The 22,325-nt window shown below is 39.7% G+C and overlaps 2 protein-coding genes across 2 annotated transcripts in view; one reads left to right on the top strand and one right to left on the bottom strand.

Annotated features, from left to right (window-relative positions):
- Positions 1–11,010: 11,010 nt before the first annotated feature.
- Positions 11,011–12,525, bottom strand: OTUD1 (OTU deubiquitinase 1). Its single transcript, XM_026706259.2, has one exon. It carries the CDS (start codon positions 12,523–12,525, stop codon positions 11,296–11,298), a length of 1,230 nt encoding a protein of 409 aa, XP_026562044.1. The 3' UTR covers positions 11,011–11,295.
- A 458-nt stretch (positions 12,526–12,983) lies between these two features.
- CZH10orf67 (chromosome Z C10orf67 homolog) overlaps positions 12,984–22,325 on the top strand; it is a 104,000-nt gene continuing 94,658 nt past the window's right edge. Inside the window, exons 1-2 of the mRNA XM_087917583.1 lie at positions 12,984–13,344; positions 18,501–18,665. Of these exons, the coding sequence (XP_087773709.1) occupies positions 18,664–18,665 (2 nt within the window). The 5' untranslated portion in view covers positions 12,984–13,344; positions 18,501–18,663. The remainder of the gene's footprint in view (positions 13,345–18,500; positions 18,666–22,325) is intronic.

The following is a 22,325-nucleotide window of genomic DNA, read 5'->3' as shown; positions in this document are numbered from 1 at the left end:
TTACATCCATGAAGTTTGTTTGCCAAAGTTATTAAAACTGTTTGTCATTCTGGGATTTTTTTTTAACCTCCTAGCATCATTTTAGTGTTACATTAAAAATTACAATTTGGTATCCAGTTTTGGAAGTGCTCTGCCTTACAAATCGACATTGTTTTTCCCATTACCTAGCATTCCCTCAAGACTTGTTAATAACTTTCAAATAAATGATTAAGAGTACAGAAAGTCCTCAACTTATGATCATAATTGAGTTTGGAATGTAAAGTGAGAAATTTGTTAAGTGAGTTTTGCCCCATTTTACAACCTTTCTTGACATTGTTGTTAAGTTAGTAACACGATTGTTAAGTGAATCAGGTTTCCCCATTGACTTTACTTGTCAGAAGGTCACAAAACATGACAACATAAATCCTGGGACACTGCAACTGTCATAAAAATATGAGTCACACACCAGACATCTCAATTTTGATCATGTGATTGTGAGGATGTGGCTAAGGTCGTAAGTGTGAAAAATGGTCATAAGTTGCTTTTTTCAGTGCTGTTATAACTTTGAATGTTCACTAATGAACTGTTGTAAATTGAGGACTATTTGCGGCTGTTATAACCACTCATTTTGCAGCACTTTAATGGTAAAATGATCTATAAACCAGATGAATGATCCATTGGGATCCTCATATCAAAATAACTTACCTTATGTACAGCCAGAATCTGAAAATAACATTTAAATAGCACAGTACTTAAGCAAAATGGTTTGGTTGAGATCAGCGTATGTGGGACTGATTGGGGGTCAATTGTAGGGGGTGATACCGAAATATAATTTTTTCATATTTTATTTATCTATATATTATTTTATTTTATTCCAATTTCATTTTAAATTGTGTTTTATCCAATTCCAGTTTAAATTGTTTTTATCAGATTTTATTAATAATTTGTGCCTGGAACTCTGCACTTTGATATGGCCCAAGGGCTAATCAATAAAGTAAAGTGAAAAGAGAAGTATTTCATTTCTTTATCTATTGGATTACTAATCCCACAACATTTAGTTAAATAAAGGAAGATAACAATTTTAAGAAGAGATTTTTTAAAATTTGTATCCCACTTTTATTACTTTTACAAATAACTCAAGGTAGCAAACATATCTAATACACCTTGCTCCTACTGTACCCACAACAAGAACCTTGTGAAAGGAGTTGGCTTGAAAGTGACCAGCCCAAGGTCACCCAGCTGTCTTTCATGGCTGAAGCGGCCTAGAACTCAATCTTTTGCTTGCTAGCCTGGTGCCTTAGCCCAAGATATAGCAGGGCCTGAAAATTGCTCACAAGATTTCAGAGGGTTAGCTATCCAATGTTGATAAAAAAATTTTTTATAAAAATTATATCTGGGTTTTTACAAAACATAATACAAGTAAAATTTCTTTTTTTTTGAGAATAGTATGGTCCTTGGTTGTCACTTCTCCATACAGACACAAATTCAATTTCATATTCATCTTTGTGTTCTATTCCATATCTTATTACTATTTTAACATTTTCTCAATAATTTTTCCCTTCCCTTAATTTTCTCAATTTTCTTACTTTTAATTATCTCATTCCTTTCTAAATTCAATTACCGTATATACTCAAGTATAAGCCGAGTTTTTCAGCACATTTTTTGTGCTGAAAAAAAACCCCTCGGCTTATACTCGAGTGAGATTCCCTCTGAAAAAAAATGGTGTGGAGCTCCGGAGCTGGGCAGCCGCTTCCCTGCTTCCGTGTTTCCTTTGCAACTTGTAAGCATGGGGGTAATTGGAAGCAGAAAAGTTCTTGCATGAGGATATATTGTTTTTTCTTTTTTTAACTGTTTTTAGGGGGGGGGGGGAAGACCCACCGTCATGTGAGAATGCTCAGACATGAAATCTATCCGCCTGAAAATAAGTGTGTGTGTGTGCGGGGGATTTTAACAGAGAGAAGACATAGGGAGAAGGCAAAAGCGATGGAAGATCCTTCAGGGGAAACTGAAGGAGAGACTCACCCTTGGTCCAGATGAGTCCCCTTCCCCACCCCTAAGGAAGCAGAGGCAGCCAGCAAGGGCAGGCAAGCCCACTTCGCAGACTCCGTCCATCCTCGCTCCCACCCACCCACCCACCCAAAGCCACGAAGTCCCCCAATCGCGCAGCCCAGAATCGCCCTCCCTCAGGGGGCAGCAACGACGCCTGGTGTTTCCTGGGAGACAAGAAGCTCCACTGTGCAATGAGCGCCCTGGCTCTAGGCTCAGAAAACAATGCGAGCCGAGGTGGCTTCGTTTCCTCAGCCCCAGCTGCTGTCAGTCCGCTCGGGGGAGGAGGAGGAGGTGGTGGCAGCGGCTCACGTTGTTTTCTGAGCTCTAGGCGTTGCTTCGGCTCCGCTCGGCTTCGTTTCCTCAGCCCCAGCTGCTTTCAGTCCGCTCGGGAGGAGGAGGAGGAGGTGGTGGCAGCGGCTTGCTTTGTTTTCTGAGCTCTAGGCTCTAGGCTCTAGGCTCGTGGGCTCACGGGCTCAGAAAGAACGCGAGCCGAGGTGGCTTCGTTTCCTCAGCCCCAGCTGCTTTCAGTCTGCTCGGGAGGAGGAGGAGGAGGTAGTGGCAGCGGCTCGCATTGTTTTCTGAGTTCTAGGCTCGCAGGCTCAGAAAACAACATGAGCCGCCGCCATCACCTCCTCCCCCTCCTCTCGAGCGGACTGAAAGCAGCTGGGGCTGAAGAAACGAAGCCACCTCAGCTCGTGTTGTTTTCTGAGCCTAGAGCCAGGGCGCTTTCATTGCACGGCGGAGCTTCTTGTCTCAGGAAACACCAGGTGTTGTTGCTGCCCCCTGAGGGGAGGGCCATTCTGGGCTGCGCAATTGGGGACTTCGTGGCTTTGGGTGGGTGGGTGGGTGGGAGTGAGGACGTTAACTTTAAGCGCTGCCGGCCGAGTGTTTCACAAATACCAGTGGCACCTCCGTCCAGCACCACCACTCCCTCTTTTGCCTCCTTCCTTCTGATCAATCAGGTTTTCCCAGTATTTGCTCACAGCTGCCTTTTCTCTTCTGCCGTGCTAGGCGTTGAACGCGGGGATTACTGATTCCCCTTACATGCGCGTGGATATGCCGCAGGGCGTTTTCTTCCAAACGCCCCACAGGCAGAGAACACTGACTTTCATGATAGTGAGATCGTTTCCCAAATTAATTGATTCACTAACCCAAAAGAAGATGATGATGATGACAGTGGGAGGTAGGAGTCACTCTCTCCCTTGCAAGCCCCCAGTGCCCGGCCCTTGCGAGAAAAAAGCAAGAGCTGTTCTTATGATCTCTCTCTCTCTCTCTCTCTCTCTGGAATACAGTCAAGCCCTTTCCAGCACGCGCGATCTGCCCCGCCACTCTGCACCTTGCAAATGCACCCCCGGATTTTGCATTTGCAAGGTGCAAAGCGGCGGCAGCGGATCGCGCATGCTGGAAAGGGCTTGACTGTATTACGAGAGAGAGAGAGAGAGATCATAAGAACGGCTCTTGCTTTTTTCTCACAAGGGAGAGAGTGACTCCTGCCTCCCACTGTCATCATCTTCTTCTTTTTTTGGGTTAGTGAATCAATTAAACCTTTCATGATAATGAGATCGTTTCCCAAATTTCCCTTAAATCAGGGAAGAAATCAGAAACAAACCTTTGGACTGAGAATAAGCCTGTTCCTATGATGCCATTTTTGTTCACTGCAGTGTGAAAAGTGTGAAAAAACATACTTCTTTTTCTTCATCTTCTTGTCCCTATTTACTGGTCTCTTTCAAAGAGGAAATTGTGAACATCAAACTTATTCTCAACTGTCCTAGTGAAAGTTTTTATTGGTATCTATTTTTATTTTTGAAATTTACCAATAGCTGCTGCATTTCCCACCCTAGGCTTATACTCGAGTCAATAAGTTTTCCCAGTTTTTTGTGGTAAAATTAGGTGCCTCGGCTTATATTCGGGTCAACTTATACTCGAGTATATACGGTATATATATATATCTTTTTCTAAGTTTCAATACCTTTCTAGTCATTATATTTATACTTTTGTCTGCCCTGTTTCAATTTCATATTTTCCTTTCTCATTAAAAAAATTTTTTCTCTGTAGTTACTAATTGGAGTATGACACCTTTGTATCTTTTAGTTTTTATCCATTCAACTCTTATTTAAACTTCAGTTTATGCCTTTACAATTATAACATTCAATATAACACATAACTTCCAGTCGAATTCTGCTTAGTACATTCTTAAAATACGCACTAAGTTCTTAGAGAAAATATATATATAACAATAAATAAAATACTAATTCTATTCCAATTCAGCTCTATCATTAATGTTAGTTATAATCTTTGACATCTTTAACATTTCTTTTCAATAGGGTATCATACTTCTAGGAACACTTGTATTTCCATAATTTTTTCATGTTTCTTTCATATTCCTCTTCACTTAGATTTTTATAACACATTTATAATAATTAAAATGTTCCCCTCCTTTCCTAATTTCATTCTCTCATTTCTTTATTTCATTTATTTATTAAACATTCCATTACATTACAATGAGTATTTTATTTATCATTTTAATCATACTTGTTTCATATTTTCAAAGTTCATTTCAATTTCTAATATAACAATACTATCTTATGTACCCTTGCAGAATCCCCCTTTCAATTAAGTTTTCACCCATTATCTCTGTGTCTTCTAAATAGGCTTATACCCTTAATCTTTGTATGTTTTCCCTGTTTCTCTATTTCCTGTTTCTGTCCTTTATAATTTCTTTTCCTTTCCCTCTTCCCTCTTCTTCTCCCTTCCTTTTTGACCCCTTCTCTCTCTAGTTCTGATTCTCTCTTCTGTAATCCTCTCTTCTGTTTCTTCCTAATGTAGTTACTTTTCAAACTAATCTTTGTTTGGGTTGTTTTTTCAGATCTTAAATTTTCCACTCTCTTTCCCCCCTTTCCTTTCTTTCCCCACATAGAAATACTTGATCATTGAAGATGGCTTCTTCTTTGTCCTGCCCTTCTTGTTCTACAGGCATTTCTTGTTCGTTCTCATAGTTCAGAATCTCCATTTCTAAAAATTGAAACACGAAGCCAAAAGAACATCTTCCTTCTTGTGCATCTTCTTTCTGTTTTTTAAGTTAAAAAACAGAAAGAAGTGATACCATTTTAAAAACTTTTAAACAACCACCCAATTAATTTTAGTCCTTTAGATCCAATAGCCAAAAATCCAAAAATCACCAAGTAGTCCAAATAATCCAAAACTGTTTCTTCTTGCTTCTTTTTTCCACTTTCTCTTCCAGGGGTTCTCTTATCTTGTTACAAAGTTTCAGTTAAAATGTATTTTTTAGGAATCTTGTTAAAGTTTCACTATTACTTCCTTTCACTTCCAGGTGGTCTTCTCCATTTTTCCAGATCCCACACTTTTGTTTTTTTTCCCCTTCTTTTAAAAGTTTTTGAGAATCCAGAAATCTTTATTATCCCTTTGACATTTTATTTTCAGCTTAAATACCTGTTAATGTCAAAGTGGATTTTTGCTGGTTTCTTGCTTAAATCTCTTAGTTGTCAATATAGGGAAGAAAAGAAAAAAAACCAAATCCTTTCCCTTCCCTCTCTCATTCGCCGCTTCAAAGTCTTTTTTGGGAACAATGCTGTTTTTTATAATTCAAATTCCAGAGTAACTTGTATTGTTGCTTTTTCAGTTTGACCCGATCAGCCAAAACTTTCTCTTCTTATCTTCCTCCTGCACATTCTTTTCCGGTCAAGTTCTTCTTTGAGGTGGCCATTTCTGACCACCGCTGCAACTCTTCGGGAAAGGGAGTAATGGCTAGCTGGGGAGGAGAGATGCAACTCTCCTCGACCCTGCTGGCAGTCTCCCCCCTCTTTGCCACCTCTGCCAGCCACTCGGGGTGCTCCAGCAGCGAGCACAGATCGAAACTGCGCATGATCGCATATTTCGGCCTCTCGGCGAAGAAGCTCAAACCAGAAGCCTAATGTTGATAAAATTATGCAGCCAACAAATATTTTTCTCCTTTTTGTTTTCTAGAGAATTGCTTTTTTTCCCCACCAGCTTCTGGAATTTTTATAATAGTAATCTCGGAATACATTCACAGTACATCGTTATCCCACTCAAACTACACCATTATGAATCCAAAGCCATACACACTGAACATCCAGGTTATTAAAGAGAATAATAGCTTATTCTCATCTGCTCAAATTTTAGTATTTTTCTTTTTGATAAAACAGAAGAACTTTGAAATTTATTCAGGAACTGTATATACAAATAGCAAATCCATTTTAATTGTAGACCCTGATACAGTGGAAATAGCAGTTCTATGCAAAAAAAAGGTAGTAACCAGCACATTCAAAAAAAAATTAAAACTTCAAAAAAAAGAGAAAGTACAAATCAGCCCAATTAGCAAAAAGAATTATTGCAGAGAAATGGAGGTGAGGAATGGAGGAAAAAAACAAGTAGATGAAGAAAATGGAATTAACAGAACCTGGAAAATTTTTACTAGAACTTTAAAAAGGATTTCCCCATTATACAGATACTCCTCGACTTATGGCAATTGAGCCCAAAATTTCTATTGCCAAGTGAGACATTTGTTTAGTTTTGGCCCATTTTACAACTTTCTTGACATAGTTGTTAAGTGAATCATTACAGCTGTTAAATTAGTAATACAGTTGTTAACTGAATCAGCTTCCCCATTGACTTTGCTTGGTCATTAAAAGTGATCACTCAACCTGGGACACTACAACCATCATAAATGTGAGTCAGTTGCCAACCCTCTGAATTTTGATTATATGACCATAGAGAAGTTACAATGGTCGTAAGTGTGAAAAAGGTCATAAATCACTTTTTTCGATGATGTTGCAACTGTGAATTGTTACTAAACTGGTTTAAGTCAAGGGCTACCTTAATATGTTTTTGCATGGTGGATTTTTATAGTATCATGTAATTTATGAAAAGAAGATCTCAAAAAACGATACAGGAAGTATTTAATGTTACTCATTCTTTGAAATTATTGGCATAATTTATGACAATCTAGCCAAAGTCGTCATGTAGGCAATTTACATACACCATTGTGTAAGCGTCTATATGCTGAGAATGTGAGCCTTCCAAAGTATAGCTATGCCTGTGGGAAAAAGCACTTTTTTACTAGTCCTAAATCTCTTGCAGGGAACTTTGGAACATAGGGGAGCATTTTCTTCATTATTCACCATTGGTCAGTGAATGTGTACTGTATAATGAATATGTATCAAACAAAATATTGATAGTTAATGCTACCATGGGCTACCATGTGACAGAATGTGAGGCTTGCCCGGCTTTCAGCTTCAACCAGTAGATCTTTTATGTTCCATGGGTTCCAATCACTCTGTGATAGAGAATACCCTCACTTCCCACAGCAACTACTCAGTATGGAAAAATCAGACCTTTTTTGAATGTATAATGCTTTAAGGATTTCTGTTAGATCAGCATTCCTTAATTTCCCATAGATGTGTTGGGAATTCCCAGAATTTTCAGACACAATGAGAATCGGAACGGTGAAAAATACAGTTGAGTTCTATCTGGAGGATAATTAGGGAAACTCAGGATATGAAGTCAGTGAGAGCAATTCAAAGCATAGCTCAAGATACTTCACTGGAAAATTCAGATGGCACCAACCCTTTTTTTCTTAAATGTAGCATTAAAAGAATTTGTTAGGTTTCACTAACCCCCAAAAATATATGAAACATATGGTGCCTGAAATTTTCAGCTTCACTTTATGTCCAATGGCTAAACCAGCTCTTATCCAGGCCTTACATTAATGAGTTATCAGAAAGCGTGCCTCCAAGTTTGCATACAGAAAAAAATAGATCTACAGATGCTATAGCCATTACTCTTCACACTGTTCCGACTCATCTAGAACAGCGGGAGGGCTATGTGAGGATTTTTTTTGTGGATTTTAGTTCTGCATTTAACACATTTCTTCCACATATAGTGTCTAAACTTCTGGACCTTGGGCATTTCTAATTCAATCTGCCTTTGGATTATGGATTTCCTGTCTGGCCGCTCAGAGTCAGATTAGGTAATCATACCTCTTCAGCCCTTATTCTTAACACTGATACACCACAGGGTTGCGTGTTGAGTCCCTTACTCTATACTCTTTATGTGCATGACTGCATTCCCACTCACGCTAGTAATACTATTGCTAAATTTTCAGATGATACAACACTGGTGGGACTTATCTCCGGGGGGGATGAGTCTGCCTACCAAGATGAGGTAGACAGGTTGCTTTTGTGGTGTGGAGACAGTAACTTGGTCCTCAACACCAGTAAGACCAAGGAGCTTATAGAGGATTATAGAAGGAACAGATCAGACATCCAGCCCTTGCTTATCAATGGAGACCAAGTGGAGCAAGTGGCCAGTTTTAAGTTTCTGGGTGTTACCCTAAAAGAGGACCTGACCGGGGGAGCCCACATTGTAGCCCTGATCAAAAGGGCCCAGCAGAGATTATACTATCTGCGACTTCTCAGAAAACAACAACTGAATGAAAAACTGCTGGTGACCTTCTACTGCTGCACCAAAGAGAGCATTTTAACATACTGCACCTCTGTATAGTTTGCCACTTGCACAGTGGCCAATAGGAAAGCACTCCAGAGGGTTAATGTCATTGCGCAGAAGATCACTGGTTGCCCTCTCCCCTCCTTGGAAGAGCTTTATAGCTCCAGCTGCCTTAAGAAAGCTCAAAACATTCTCAAAGAGCCATCTTATCCTGGGAACCCTTTTTTTGAACTATTACCATCTGGCAGAATAATAAAAACAAGGACAAACAGGCTGAAAAACAGCTTCTATCCCAGGGCAGTAGCTCTTTTGAATTCTGCTGTATAGTGCAGTGTTGGTGTGGTGTCGGGGGTTTCCGGTTCAATGTGTGAAGGGTGAAGGATGTGTGTTTGTATGGTCATGGTCATGGTTATGATGTGTACTGAAGATGGTGTTTGATTTCGTTGTACGAGGTGCAATGACAATAAAGTAAACTAAAGGACATTTAATCTTCTTTGCCTTTTCCTAAAGAAAAGAGCCTTCCACCAAAAAAAAATTAAATTGTTTTTTAAAAGTTATGTTTATATCTACAGCTTTTTAATAAAAGGATTCATTTTTATAAAATAAATATGCCTTTGCCAAGAACAGGGACAGAGCACACACCTATTTTGTGGGTGGATAGTTACAAAATGACACTTCATTATCCAAATCATGGTTTCCGCTGGTGATTCCCACTTCCAAACTAGACTAGTCTGGTTTATAAATTGACGTTAATCAAAATGAACTCAGGAGCAAAATTCTGTGCTTCTTCCAATTTAAAGTGAGAGCTTTGTTATTCTACAATTGCAACCCTGGATATATTGTGTTGGGGCAGCATTCATTAATATTGCAAGGAAGCAGGCTAGAAAATCTGTTATGTGGCAATACCCTCTTGTTTTATGATTGGCTTCACAGAGGAACCCCTTTATTATTCTATCACTAGTAGAACAAGCAGACTCCACTTCCATATTCTTAGACAAATTCTGCTCATTTTTAGGACATCAGTTTATAGAATTTGATTCAGAACAGCCTGATGTCAAGTTAATTTCACTAATCATGACACTTCCTGTAAAATGTGGTTTCTGCAAGTTGATTAATACACAACAGGATTTGTTGTAACTGGAATTCCTGTTCTATAACATGTTCTTACCTGTCCCTACTTATTCAATATGTTTGATTGAAGCTGATTTCTATGTATGCCATCACTGAACGACATAATCATACTGTAATTCTAAGCACCATGAAAAGTTCTATTAAATATATAAGCTGTTGCCTTTGGGGCTGAATGGTAAGAAATCTTCCGGCCTGCAGCAAGTAGCGAAAAAGTTATACTCTACCACTTTTTGGCCCAACTCTTCTTCCAGCTATATTATTAGGTATCTAACTCAGCCCTAATATGCAGTCCATTCTGTTCCCACCCCCACAGGCCCTGCAATTACAATCATTAGTACATTATTTTGAAATGGAAACACATTAAAATTAAGATTCAAATAAATTAAATTGTTTGTGTGAATACTCTTCCCCTAAAAGAAAAATAAAAAATCCCAGCTCTGCTGATTTTGCATCACTGCCTTCATCAAATATATGGTCCCTCGTTTTTTCTACTAACGTTTGTAAGAGTAATGTTATATTCTAAGCAGTTTATGACCTTGGAGGTTGGTTACATATTAAATGATTCATATAAAGCCTTCACAACCCTCCCCACTATTCAAAAGGCAAAATTGGATCATGGAGATACTTCAACATCTACATTCATCAACACTTGACTCCCAGGTGCCCTTTCCCATTCACTATTCCTGGTGTGGATCCAGTAGCAAGCCTAGCCAAGAGCTTTCACTTTCTTTCTGCAGCCTAGCCAGAATCCCCAAGTTGTTTTTACCCACACAGACATTTGTCCGAGATCCAAGCAAAATTATACATTTATTCCAGAATGCTAAGAATATTGCTATTATACAAATATAGTATAAATTCCAAAGTCACAAAATAAAAAAGTACAAACTCCATTTAATAAATATATCTAACCATTTAAGTTCATTCAAAATTGAAGAGGGTGTTTACTACCTTGAATGTTTGACCCAGCAAACCATACAAACTTAGTATAAATATATTTGTACATAATACCATCTTAAGCCAATTAGAAACAAAAGAATGTGATAAACCTGCTAATGGACTATCAAGGGGCAGATAGGAGGCATTTATATTCCTAAAAAGAAAAAAGTCTACTTTTAAAGTATTTTTTTGTATGTCTGCAGTTTTTGAAAACATTTTTGTGTGATTAACAAAAAAGACCAATCAAATAAATTGAGAACCGAGCTTACTCCATTTAACTGAACACAGAAGCCCAATTGCTCTCAACCTGTGCTAGAAAGTAATACAATTTTACCTTGAAAGAATGATACTGTGAATGTGTCAGATATTAACATAAAATAACTGTTATGCTATCAGCCATATAGGCCAGAAAAAAATCTATAGGCAAACAAATAATGAAATGAAATTTTATTTTGGTGGCAAAGAAAACTAGAAAAAGTGCAAAAAGAAAAAAAGATCCTTTTTAAGGAACGAAGTGTATGGAAATAAACATTATATACACAAAATAAGAGCTATGAAAATAACTAGTGTCTGGTAATCTATAGATAAGCATTCATTATAAATCTCACTCTCCCTTATCTTCAGGGTTTTGCTCCAAGTAAGAATTACAACTGCTAGAGAAAGAAATGGAGAACAATTAAGGCACCAGAACAGCAGGCATGGGATTCAATGCCTATCTCAGGAACAGGCATTCTGCTCAATGTACATCTTGGATAAGGACACTGCCATAGCTTTGGCCAGCTCCTCATCCCTTCTGCGCTGCACCTGAGTCTTCCTGCACCACTCCTCATATTCTGGATTGGGACATTGATGATCCAGCATAGTATCATAGTGGCCATTGCTAAGCCAGCTCAACCAAATGCTGGGCCGGCTGGGATCCTCAGGGCCCAGATAGTGGGTCATAGTGGACACAGTGGGGCTCTCGGATCTGCCTCCAGTAGTGAGATGGATATTGACATTCAGCATTTGCCCCATGGCCAAAAGCTCAGGGTAGCCGGCCCAGGCGCCGTCCTGAGCAGCGTTGATGAGGAACTCTCCCACGTCGCCTTCGATGAAGGGTGCGAACTGCTCCAGGTGATCGGCGATGTAGTGCACCGTCTGTTCGCGAAGGTCTCCGTGCAGCCGCTGGTCCCCATTGATGGCTTTACAGATGGCGCGATACAAACAATTGCCGTCGGGAATGATATGGAAGCGGAAGCGGCCCTTGTGCCGCAGGTACTTGTCTTGCTTCTCCACCTCGGCCAGGTAAAGCGCCAGCTTTTCGCTCCGCTCCGTCTGACGCAACTGGCTGGTGCTCGCCTCCTCTGCAACTTTCAATGTGGTGGCGGGCTGAGATTCAACTGCAAGTCCCGAGTAGGAACCGGCTGCTGCCGCCGCTTGCAAGGCCTGGCAATGCTCGTTGAAGCGGAGCCCGCGATTGCTCGGCTCCGGCTGCAAGGTTGGCTGGGCGGCGGCCGCGACTTCACCCCCACTGTTCTCCAGCAGCAGCCACGGGTGGGCATTGGGAGCCTCCTGCGGGTCCAGCTTCCCCACCGCTCCGATGGACTCCGAGTGCGGCACCAGTTGGATGGGGACTACTCTCTCCAGCTGCCGGCGGCGGGTCATTTGCGCCGCGGATGCGAAGACCTGCGGCTGCTGCGGCGGCTTCCTCTGGACGGGCCCCGCCGAGGGCAGCAGTTCCAAGCAAGAGAAGGCGGGCATGGTGTTGGCTGCTCCTGCTGTGACGGCACTCACGTTCCCTCCTCCGCCACCTCCAATGTCGCTCTCAATTCCACCCGGGCTTTGTCCAGCGGTCTCCGGCGAATGAGAGACTTTGAACACGACTCCCGGCCCGCTGGACGCGCCACTTTCCGCCGCTGCCGCTGCCGCCGCCGGATAATGAGTGACGATAGTGCCGTAGAGCCGCATTCTCGGCTCTTTATAGGCTGCTGCGGTGGCGGCGCTCACAGCAACCTTGGAAGGCTGCAGGGGCCGGGCTAGGGAGCAACCACTGCAGCCACTGCTTTGCCGCCGCCCCTCCGAGTAAGTAGCCAGAAAGGATGAGGCGCACGAGTAAAAATAGCCTCGGGCATCCCCGCCCCACCCGTAGGCGTCGCCGTCCTGAGACCGCTTCCGCCCTCTCCTCGGTTCCTCACGCGGGCGGGGAGGCGGGTCCGCAGAAACAGCGCCCCCTCCCTTCGCCCTCCCGTTTTCCTCGGACCGCGCCGAAGCGGGAATTCCTGCTGCGCCACAGCTCTGGGCGGCTCCTTCCTCCCTTTCGCAGGCCTAGGCCCTCCTGGAAGGTACTGGAGGCCCAGCAGAGGGGGAGCGGCCAGGGAAGGCCGGGCCTTGTTTACTTCCCGCCCTTCAGCACGTTGCGAGACACACGTCGCCAAGGTGGGAGGGGCTTGGCGCGAAGCTGAGCGGTCGCTCCCCGGCCACGTCCCCCGTTGGGGCGTTTGACAAGGCTTCCGGCAGAGGTTGATCGAGTTCCCCTCCTACCCCAGCTGGTTGGCCAAGGACGTTAGCCGCAAAAACGCACACAAGCGCGCGGGCGCGCGCGCGCGGATACACTTGCTTCGTTGTTTCTGGCCGCCTCAGGAGGGGAGGCGAGGGGACAACAAGAATTACTCGCTTTAAGCGTCCCAGGGATTCGCTTTTAACGCCGCGAGGAAGTTGCAGTAAGAGCAAGGAGCGAAGGAAAGAGGAGAGGCCACCGGTGGGTAATAGTCAGGCACGAAGAGTCAGGTGCGGATGGCAACGGAGCTAGGAGCCCGGCTTAAAAGCAGTGAGAAAATGCCTCTGAGCATGTGTCCAATGCCGAAGAAATGCAGGAAGAAATTCTGCCCTTCGGCCGCGTCTCGTGCTATTTTATTTATTTCTTTTTAAAGCAGTTTCTACTTAAAAGAAGTGTGAGAGGGAGGCTGGAGAGGGAGAAGCAGTGGTATGATTCAAATTTTTTTACTACCGGTTCTGTGGGAGTGACTTGGTGGGCATGGCAGGGGAAGGATACTGTAAAATCTCCAGTTAGAAGTGGGATTTGCCCGTTCTCCAAACTACTCAAAATGTTTGCTACCTGTTCTCCAGAACTGGTCAGAACCTGCTGAATACCACCTCTGGGGAGAAGCAACTAGTATTGAGTACCCGTTTGAGGGAATTGCAGAATACCAAATAAATTTTCTCCCCAGTTGCTCAGATTTAAAACTTCCATAAGTGCATGTTTTTCATCTTTGTGTACTATTTGTGCTTTGACATTGCATTGTTCTCTGAAACTCTGCTATATCTATTTGGGGCTGGAGGGGAGAGAGATGAGGGGAGAAGGGAATAAAAGGAGGATACATCTATATACATTTAAGATGGATACCTAGCCAGTCTAAGTATTGCTTTATAGATTAATCTGGAGGGTTGTTGGTTTTTTTGGAAATTTAGATACTTCATTTAGTTTCATTCAAAACACTCTACATCTATAGACCCAGAACTAGTGAAATGTTGCAATTCATGCCAGTAGAACTGTACAACACACTAGATGTAACCACTAGATGTATCCACTTCCAAAGTAACAAGCCATCTTCCCCCAAAAGGAGCCATGTATAAACATTCAGATGAGCACAAACACACTGCAGAACACCAGAGAAAAGAGATAAACTGTCTATACAATATAGGAAACATAGGCAATTATACATCATTGAAACTCACAATTTCAAACATCTTAAGTAAACCAAAAGACCCATTAATAGTCATTAATAGGCACCTACAGATAAAGCATATTACACATGGATTCAAAAGAGACAGTGAAAAAGCTAAAAATAAAACAAAAATGCCAGAACACCTTCCCTGCAATCAACACTTAGATAAACATGGAATATCAGAATTAATATAAGCAATAAACAACACCCTAATCAAAGAACTACCAATCAGACAAGCAATCAAGTAGCCTAACCAAGGAACTATCAAGGTGGAAACAAGTCCTCCACCAGCATGGACTGGACAAATAAATATAAAAATAGGAGCAAACCCCACTCCTTGTTAACACTGAAAATGCTACCTATAATGTCTAGAATGAAACATTGGCAAGCAAAAAGCACCTAAAATTCCTGAAAATTCAAATAGGTTATATATAGTAGAAGAAAACTAGGGATAGGTGGATGGTGAATTATAGCAGGTGTTGCTTTCCTTTGATTTTGCAATTTAGGCTCTTGGTTGAGCAGCAAAGCTAAGGCAGTAGTTTATGTTTGTCAATATAATCCATATTTTCACCACAATATTAATCTGGAGACATTTCTATCCCCCACACAAAAACATGCAGGAAATGTTAATGTGTTTTACATCTATTTTATAGGGGTAAATATATCCCAAAACAGAAATATATATCCCTATAATTCCCTGGAAGGTGAACATTTTAGCCCAGTATAGCTGCTTAATATATCTGGTGCTGTGCCTGATCGGAAGGAATTATACGGAATTTGATTGATCTTTTTAGAGTTTAGAAGCTGAGTCATAATAAATATTTTGATGGGAAACTATGAGAAGGTATTAATTCTGTAGCTAAGAAGTTGAAAAACAACTCAGAAGAAACCACAGTTGCACATGGAATCATTTAAATATTTTTGTCAAGGAAAATGCCTATCCTTGGCTAAGAAATCACCAGTAATTATCTCCACTTGAAGGGCACTTTTTATCTTCCTTTCTGAAAGAAAGAACAAAACATCTGGAAGTTCCTGGCTGAAGGCTAAAGTCTGTTTGAAGGACACTTTTTATCTTTTTTAAAAAAAATCTAGAACTTGCTATGCATAGTTATCTTGATTACTTGACAAATTGACTACAAACTCTTACCTGCTTTCTTATCTTTTAGAAAGAACCCCTGCTTCAGTGATTATAGGGCAGTGAAAGTAAAAAGTTAGATTCCATTGTTAATTATTCATAGCAGGATTAACTGTGTCTTTCTTCATGAATCAAGTTTACAGTTTTTAATAAAATGATATATAAATGGATATTTAATAATAGTCAAAAATACTGCCACATGTTCTGATTCTGTTGTAATATAAACCAAAAGACCATTATTTTCCTTGCTTATTGACATATTTATACCTCCTAGTTGTCAATTAGAACGATATTGGAATTAATATATTGTCCTTTAACGTGCAATTTCTGAACTTTTAGTTCAAAAAGTGAAGTTAAATCTACTAGTATCTTATACTGCTTATCATAAAATCCAAGAATTTGAAAGAATCTTGGAATTCTAGTCCAATCCCAAGTACAAATCCTGATATCATTTGTACAAATGGCTGTCCAATGTTTACTTTCAAACCTCTAATGATGGAACATTCCAGGAGGTTCTTCAAATCGATCAAATATCCAAACTGATACTTAGTTATTTTTATAAAATAACACTGTGCATTATGTTATTGAAAAATCCCAAAGTTCAATGGAACTCCTCAATAAGAATTAATCAGATTTTAATTTAAGGCATTAAATATATATTATAATGCTTCCCCTTCTCAGTCATTGCAGCCAAACACCTTGTAATAATATTCCTAACTTTAAAATTACATTGAAAGCATTTTAATTTTAAACGACATAAATTCTATTTTAAGTCTAACCCCACTCATTTTCTGCAATGTACATATCTAATATCTCATTCAAGGACTATATATGAAAGTATGTATTTCATATACTAATGATTTGCATATTTTGCTGCAATCTAAAGATATTTAGATGTGATAGGAATGAAACACAGAATTTTTAGTCCATTGGACCATAGGAATTCTGGCAATCCCAGAATAATTGCTGCTATCATTGCTATTACTGGGCCAATAAACCTCCTTTCCAGCTGCAGCCAGCCTCAAATTTTTCCTCTTTCTGCATTTCTCCCCTGGCTTGGAATAAGACACAGACCAGATTTAACTTCCAACATAAAACAAGCACGACATTAAAAAAAATGCACTGAGAAAGAAAAAATATATAACACCTATAAACATATTATCCCCCATACTGATACATTATTACACAATTAATTTCTCACCCTCTGCAAAACAAGCCCAAAAGATTTTAAACAACCAAATCCATTTGCAAATTGCTAACCTTTCATCTATATACAATATTGATGACAAAATAATTAACAGCAAAAACAATAAAGACAAGATGTACTCCTATGTTAACAAACTATTATTGTGAATAACTCTTAGAAAATTTTCCATAACATCTTATCTATCCCAAGACATCCCAAAGATTAAGTTATTTGTCCTGGATCAAATATCCATGTCTGTTTCTTAATGCCATTTCTTATTAATTACTCTCTAATTAAATATAATAAGTTCAAAGTTGGTCTATCTTCCCCAAAAAGTCCAGTTAAAATTGATTACCAATTAAGTGTGATAAATCCATTCCTTCATCTCCTTCGATCGTCCTGAGGAAAGCTAATTTACTTTTCCACTCAGTGTACTTCTGCTGTTGTAAAAGACTGCAGGTTTGAACTTCAAAGAAATGTATGCCATCAGCTCAGTTAATTTTAAGACTGTACAATCCCAATTTCTTTTCAACAAATTAACTAGTTCCAAATCACATTCCTTTTGTGAATCTAATTTCAGAAGAACATGCCTCTGTATATTTTCCATTGCAATTATCATTTCATCTTTTTTTTTAAAGAAGCATTCAACTAAAGATTGCATGTTACCAAATGGTTTTTTTTCAGCCAGTCTGTTCATTTTAATTCAATCCATTGTTGCTGTGTATAAGTTAACCAGGAAACAAAAAACATAAAGCAAAGTGAAGAAATAAATCAAAGGAACAGAGAAGATATGTCAATCCAAAGTTAAAAGGAAAAATTAAAAAAATAAACTCAAAATATTTTCCAATCTAATAAAGTACAAAAAACCCAGTGGTGAAAGTCTAATATGATGTAAATCAAATAAAAACACTTCACCATCCAAAGACGCTTCACATTTCCATGCAGAAAAGCAAAAATTATTCAAAATAACCTAAATCAAAACGAAGAGGGGAAAAAACAGTTAAAATCCAGCAAGGGGTTAAAGTAGGTCAGCATTCGACCAGCCAGTCAACTTTTAAAGACAAAAAGTAAAGCAGTAATTTCAAAAAGTGAAAGTTAATATCTAGGCATTATTAGAAAATGAATGTTGAAAGGAAGATGGATGCCCTGACTTTTCGACTCCTCCCAAAGAGAACTGGAATTTTCAAGACTCTCCTTCCTAGATGGGTCCACCACCATCCAAAAGTCATCTGAGTTATTCCTAAATGCTCCCATTCAAATCCAGGAAGCTGCTCTTCCAGAGAGCCAGCTCTGGCAGCAAAATCAGCAAATTATCATCAGGAAAGGAAAACATTCATACCATTCAGCAGCCATCTTGGGGGAGTCCTCAATCCTGTGACTTTTTAAAATGATTTTCGATTCAAATACTATCTAGATCAGTGGTCCCCAACCTTTTTTGTGCCACGGCCCGGTACCGGCATCACAAAATGATCCGCGGCCCAGTACCGGCATCAGCACGCATGACAAGGCAAGGTGAGCCGAGCGACCGGCCAGCCAGCCGTCCCCCGCTTCTCCCCGCCACCTTCAACTCCTCCTTTGTACCTTTGTCAATGGGCTTCGCTTCGCGACAGCTTCAGGATGGTCACTCGGCTCGCCTTGCCTTGGGTGCTGAAAGAATGCTTGCGCCTTAGTTTCGTTTGAAGCCCCCCCCTTCGATGAAACTAAGGCGCGAGGATTCCTTCAGGACCCAAACGCCTCTTTCCAAACAGAAAAGCTTACCCGGAAGCACTTTCTTGTCAAACAAGATGGCGGCACCCAGCAAACCGGCAGCCCGGTAGGAAATGTTCCACAGACCGGTACTGGTCCGCGGCCCGATGGTTGGGGACCCCTGATCTAGATTACTCTGCTTGATTTGCAGACATCAGCTATATTCAGCTTGGTACTACCATCTCACTGGGGTGGAATGAGGTGAGGAACCAATATTGCAGAGAGATATAAATGTTGACAGATAGCATTTTCAACTTCACTCCAACCTGGCTTGCCCTTCTTCAAAAGCCTTGTTCTTTGCTCAACTAATCTAAATGTAAATCTAAATCTAAATGTATAACAATGTCTTTTTGAAGATCTTTTTGTCATGTTGTAGAATAATTTTTTTAGTTAGTTCTCTTGTCCCAAAAATCTTAGTATTAATGTCCTGAAATTTTAGACACTAGGAACATAGCTAAGAAGAAAAATGTATCTTTAAAGTATCACAGTCAATCCATGTGAATAATCCTGTTGATTTCATAGGACACATCAAGATCATAGAAATTAATGTTCCTAAGCCATACCTTCAGAGTGGGCAGGTACAGGTTATTCTTACTGAACATTCACTGAACGTTCACAAAGCAAAATTTATAATTTTCCAGGCTTTTTTTCTTCCTTTATCATGATTATTAATTTTAGTAATATCAATTATTGTTTAAATAGTTGCATATATATTTTTCTGTCAATTTGTTGTAATAAACTCCCTTTTTCTACAAGTGGGTTACAATGTCCTCCACCCATTCTCGTTGGAACAAAACTAGCTGCATAAAGGTTCATGTCCTCATTGCAGATCACTATTTTGACCCCTCTCCTCTGTTCCCAGTTGCTGTCAGTTTCAGAGTTTCTTCCAATGTAAAAAAAACCTAATGGACTTTAAAGATTTTGAGGTTGCCTTTGCATGGTGTTAGAAAGGGGATAAGCTAACAATTATTGCAAGAGCTGAGAGCAGAGGCATGTAGGAATGGAGGAAGACTGGAGGTATGGTATCATACAGCTGTTGATTCTGCTTCATCATTAAACTTGTGTTGTCCCAGCCAGTATATGGGAGTTGGATAGTTACTTAGGAATTGTGAGCTGTCCCCTTAAGGGAATGCATCATGGTAAATGTAAAGGTATCTTGGGAAATGTAGTTCATGTCACGTGGCTACATCTATAATTCTGATTGGTCATTAAATTGACCCTCGAGGGGTTGAGAGAGATTTCCTCCATTCTTGCCTGGACTCATGAACTGATAAGCAGCTTACCACTATGTGATGGGTTAGGAAACTAACCATCTTTTACCTGCAATGCTGATGTACAGAGGATTGGTCATTATAGAGGAGCTTCGCCACAAATGTGAGTTATGAAGATACCTGATGTACCAATAAATGTACTTTGTTATGGATGTTTTGTGGAATTATCTATCTTCATCTGCACAGCCACAAATCCACCTCTGCATGAGACAAGACAGAAAAAACCTTTTTTTCCAATCAACCTCCATGTTGTTTCCAGGGCCTTTCTCCCAGCTTGGAACTGAACCAGATGTATTTTCCTTCTTAATAGTACCATAGTTAAGTGCAAGTGGGAACATGACTGACAATATCTCTTTTCTCAAGCATCTGGCCTTTTAATGCTCTAAGGCAGTGACATAAAGAAAGAATGCAGTAGGAAGTATGCAAATAGAAAGAATGTTGAGGAGCATCAGATGCACTGTAGCTATATTCTTGATCACCACATAGTATTTGCCCTTCATTCCTAGTATATCGGTGGGATTCAAATTTTTTTACTCCTCGTTCTGTGGGCATGGCTTGGTGGGCATGGCAGGGGAAGGATATTGTAAAATCTCCAGTCAGAGGTGGTATTTGCTGGTTCGCCGAACTACTCAAAATTTCTACCACTGGTTCTCCAGAACTGGTCAGAACCTGCTGAATACCACCTCTGAATACCACCTCTGTCATCTTTGCTGTGGCAAAATGAAACTAAAGGCTTGCTGGAAGTTGAAATCTTCCCATCTTAAAGTTGCCAAGTTTGAAAAACACTGCATTAAGATGTTAAATCACAAATTAAGAGCAAATACTTTATTCTTCATTTAAATAGTTGATTTAGACATAGCAATATAACAATTTCAGTTACCTTCATCTGGTCATAAATATCACATAATCTCTGTAATCATTTTTTTCATATGATTAACTGATGGGTTTGAAATCTATGCTTTGGAATGCTAACAATCAGTGTTTCTCAGTACTCTGTAATACTTACATTGTGCCTTCTTCCCAATTTTTGTACTATTTCAAAGTTCATAACTTGCTTTCGAATTATTTGTAACATGAAATAAAATACTACTTTTTTCCATAAAATTTTCACAATTAGAAAATAGCATATTTAAAGAATGTGAAGTAGTTCTTGGTGTGACTTCACTGACAATGTGCTATGACATTATGTTCTCTCTCAAGTAATCTGTCTGAATGATTCAGTGTAAAAGTAATCCGTAACATTCCCTTGTATCCTAGCAACTAGCCTGGCAGGCTTGGCATCTCTAGGAAAGCAATACTTTCAGAATGAGCGACAGTGACATCACAGGACATCAGGCAAAGTAGAAGCAAACTTGTTGTTTAAAGAAACAAGCTTACAATTTTTCAGTACGTTTGCCAAGTAGTAGTAAAAATATCAAAATTGTTTTGCTTTTGGCAGATTCCAGGTGGATCACAGAGTCTCTAGAACACCCATATTTGTTGCAAACTAATGCAACTGAAAAATAGGTGAAGGAATATGCCAAATTGATAGACGGTTTTACAAAACTTTTCTCTGATACAAAGCAATAAGGGCAGATTTTTTAAAAAATCGAACATTAAACATGATAACGGGAATATGAAAAAGTATATTTTATTTTATATATTGTATTTACATTTACTGAACTGTAAATTTATTTCATTTTTTGGTTCTAGAGTTCTACATGAAGAGTTAAGACAGTGACTAGAAAAGGCTGTCCTTGCAAAATGGGAGTCATTACACGTGTTGTATTCTGAAAACAACAGCAACAACAATAATAGAAATGCAATGAGTGCCACACCAGTAAAATACCATACTGTAAGTTGATTAGTAGCCATTACATTTAGCAGAATAGAGCAAAACTAAAGTCTTTGTATGAAAATTGCTATCTTTGTGTATGTCAGCTTTTTTCTCCTACTCTGCAATTTATGGGGGGAAAAATATTCTTCTGTTGGAATTATGACACATTATTACACACTTAAGCATAGTTTGATCTTGCTAATCAAAAAAAATATATCCTACAATTATGTTCCCATTACTGGCATAGTAAGAACTGATTCATGGGTAGAATTTAAAGAGCTGCATAGATTATATGGGAATTAAACCAGCACTGTGTACAAAGCCACTGGTAAAACATTCATATACAGTGATGTCAGCCTGCATTAAGATTGCTTTTCTGCCACTAACAAATTCTACAAATGTAACAAATTGAATGCAGTTAGATAAGAAAAAAATATGCTTTATTTGCCCTCCTGTTTAAAAAAAATCTTTTTTCTCACTTTCATGTTCCATGTTTCAGGTTTATCTCATAAGTTTTTACATCTATTATCTATTAACAAATCTTATTAGTAGAGGTGTCATTGTATTTTGTAAATACCTTGTACATATCAGCTCTATAATAAGTAGAAGCAACAGTACCTCATATTACAAACTAACGGCTGAGTTGATTCAAGTCAATATTTGTTTTAACTATGATTTGAAGACAATAATACATTACTTTCACTTATAATGAAATCTTCAGACCTGAGGTTTTCAGTGTTGTCCCCTTGGTGGAGTGACCTGTGTGGGCCTCACCTGGTGCCCTTGGGGCTGCCTGTCCAATTGACTTGCTAATTTCCATCAGGACATTACAATGTCAAGCATTCTGTGAGCTGGCAGTCCACAGACACACTCCTGGTAGCCATAGTGC

The sequence above is a fragment of the Pseudonaja textilis genome, chromosome Z (assembly GCF_049901715.1).
Source record: "Pseudonaja textilis isolate UNSWEBS1 chromosome Z, rPseTex1.2, whole genome shotgun sequence".
Taxonomy (NCBI): Eukaryota; Metazoa; Chordata; class Lepidosauria; order Squamata; family Elapidae; genus Pseudonaja; species Pseudonaja textilis.
The sequence above is the reverse complement of the archived record's forward strand: the minus strand, read 5'-3'. Positions and strand labels throughout refer to the sequence as shown.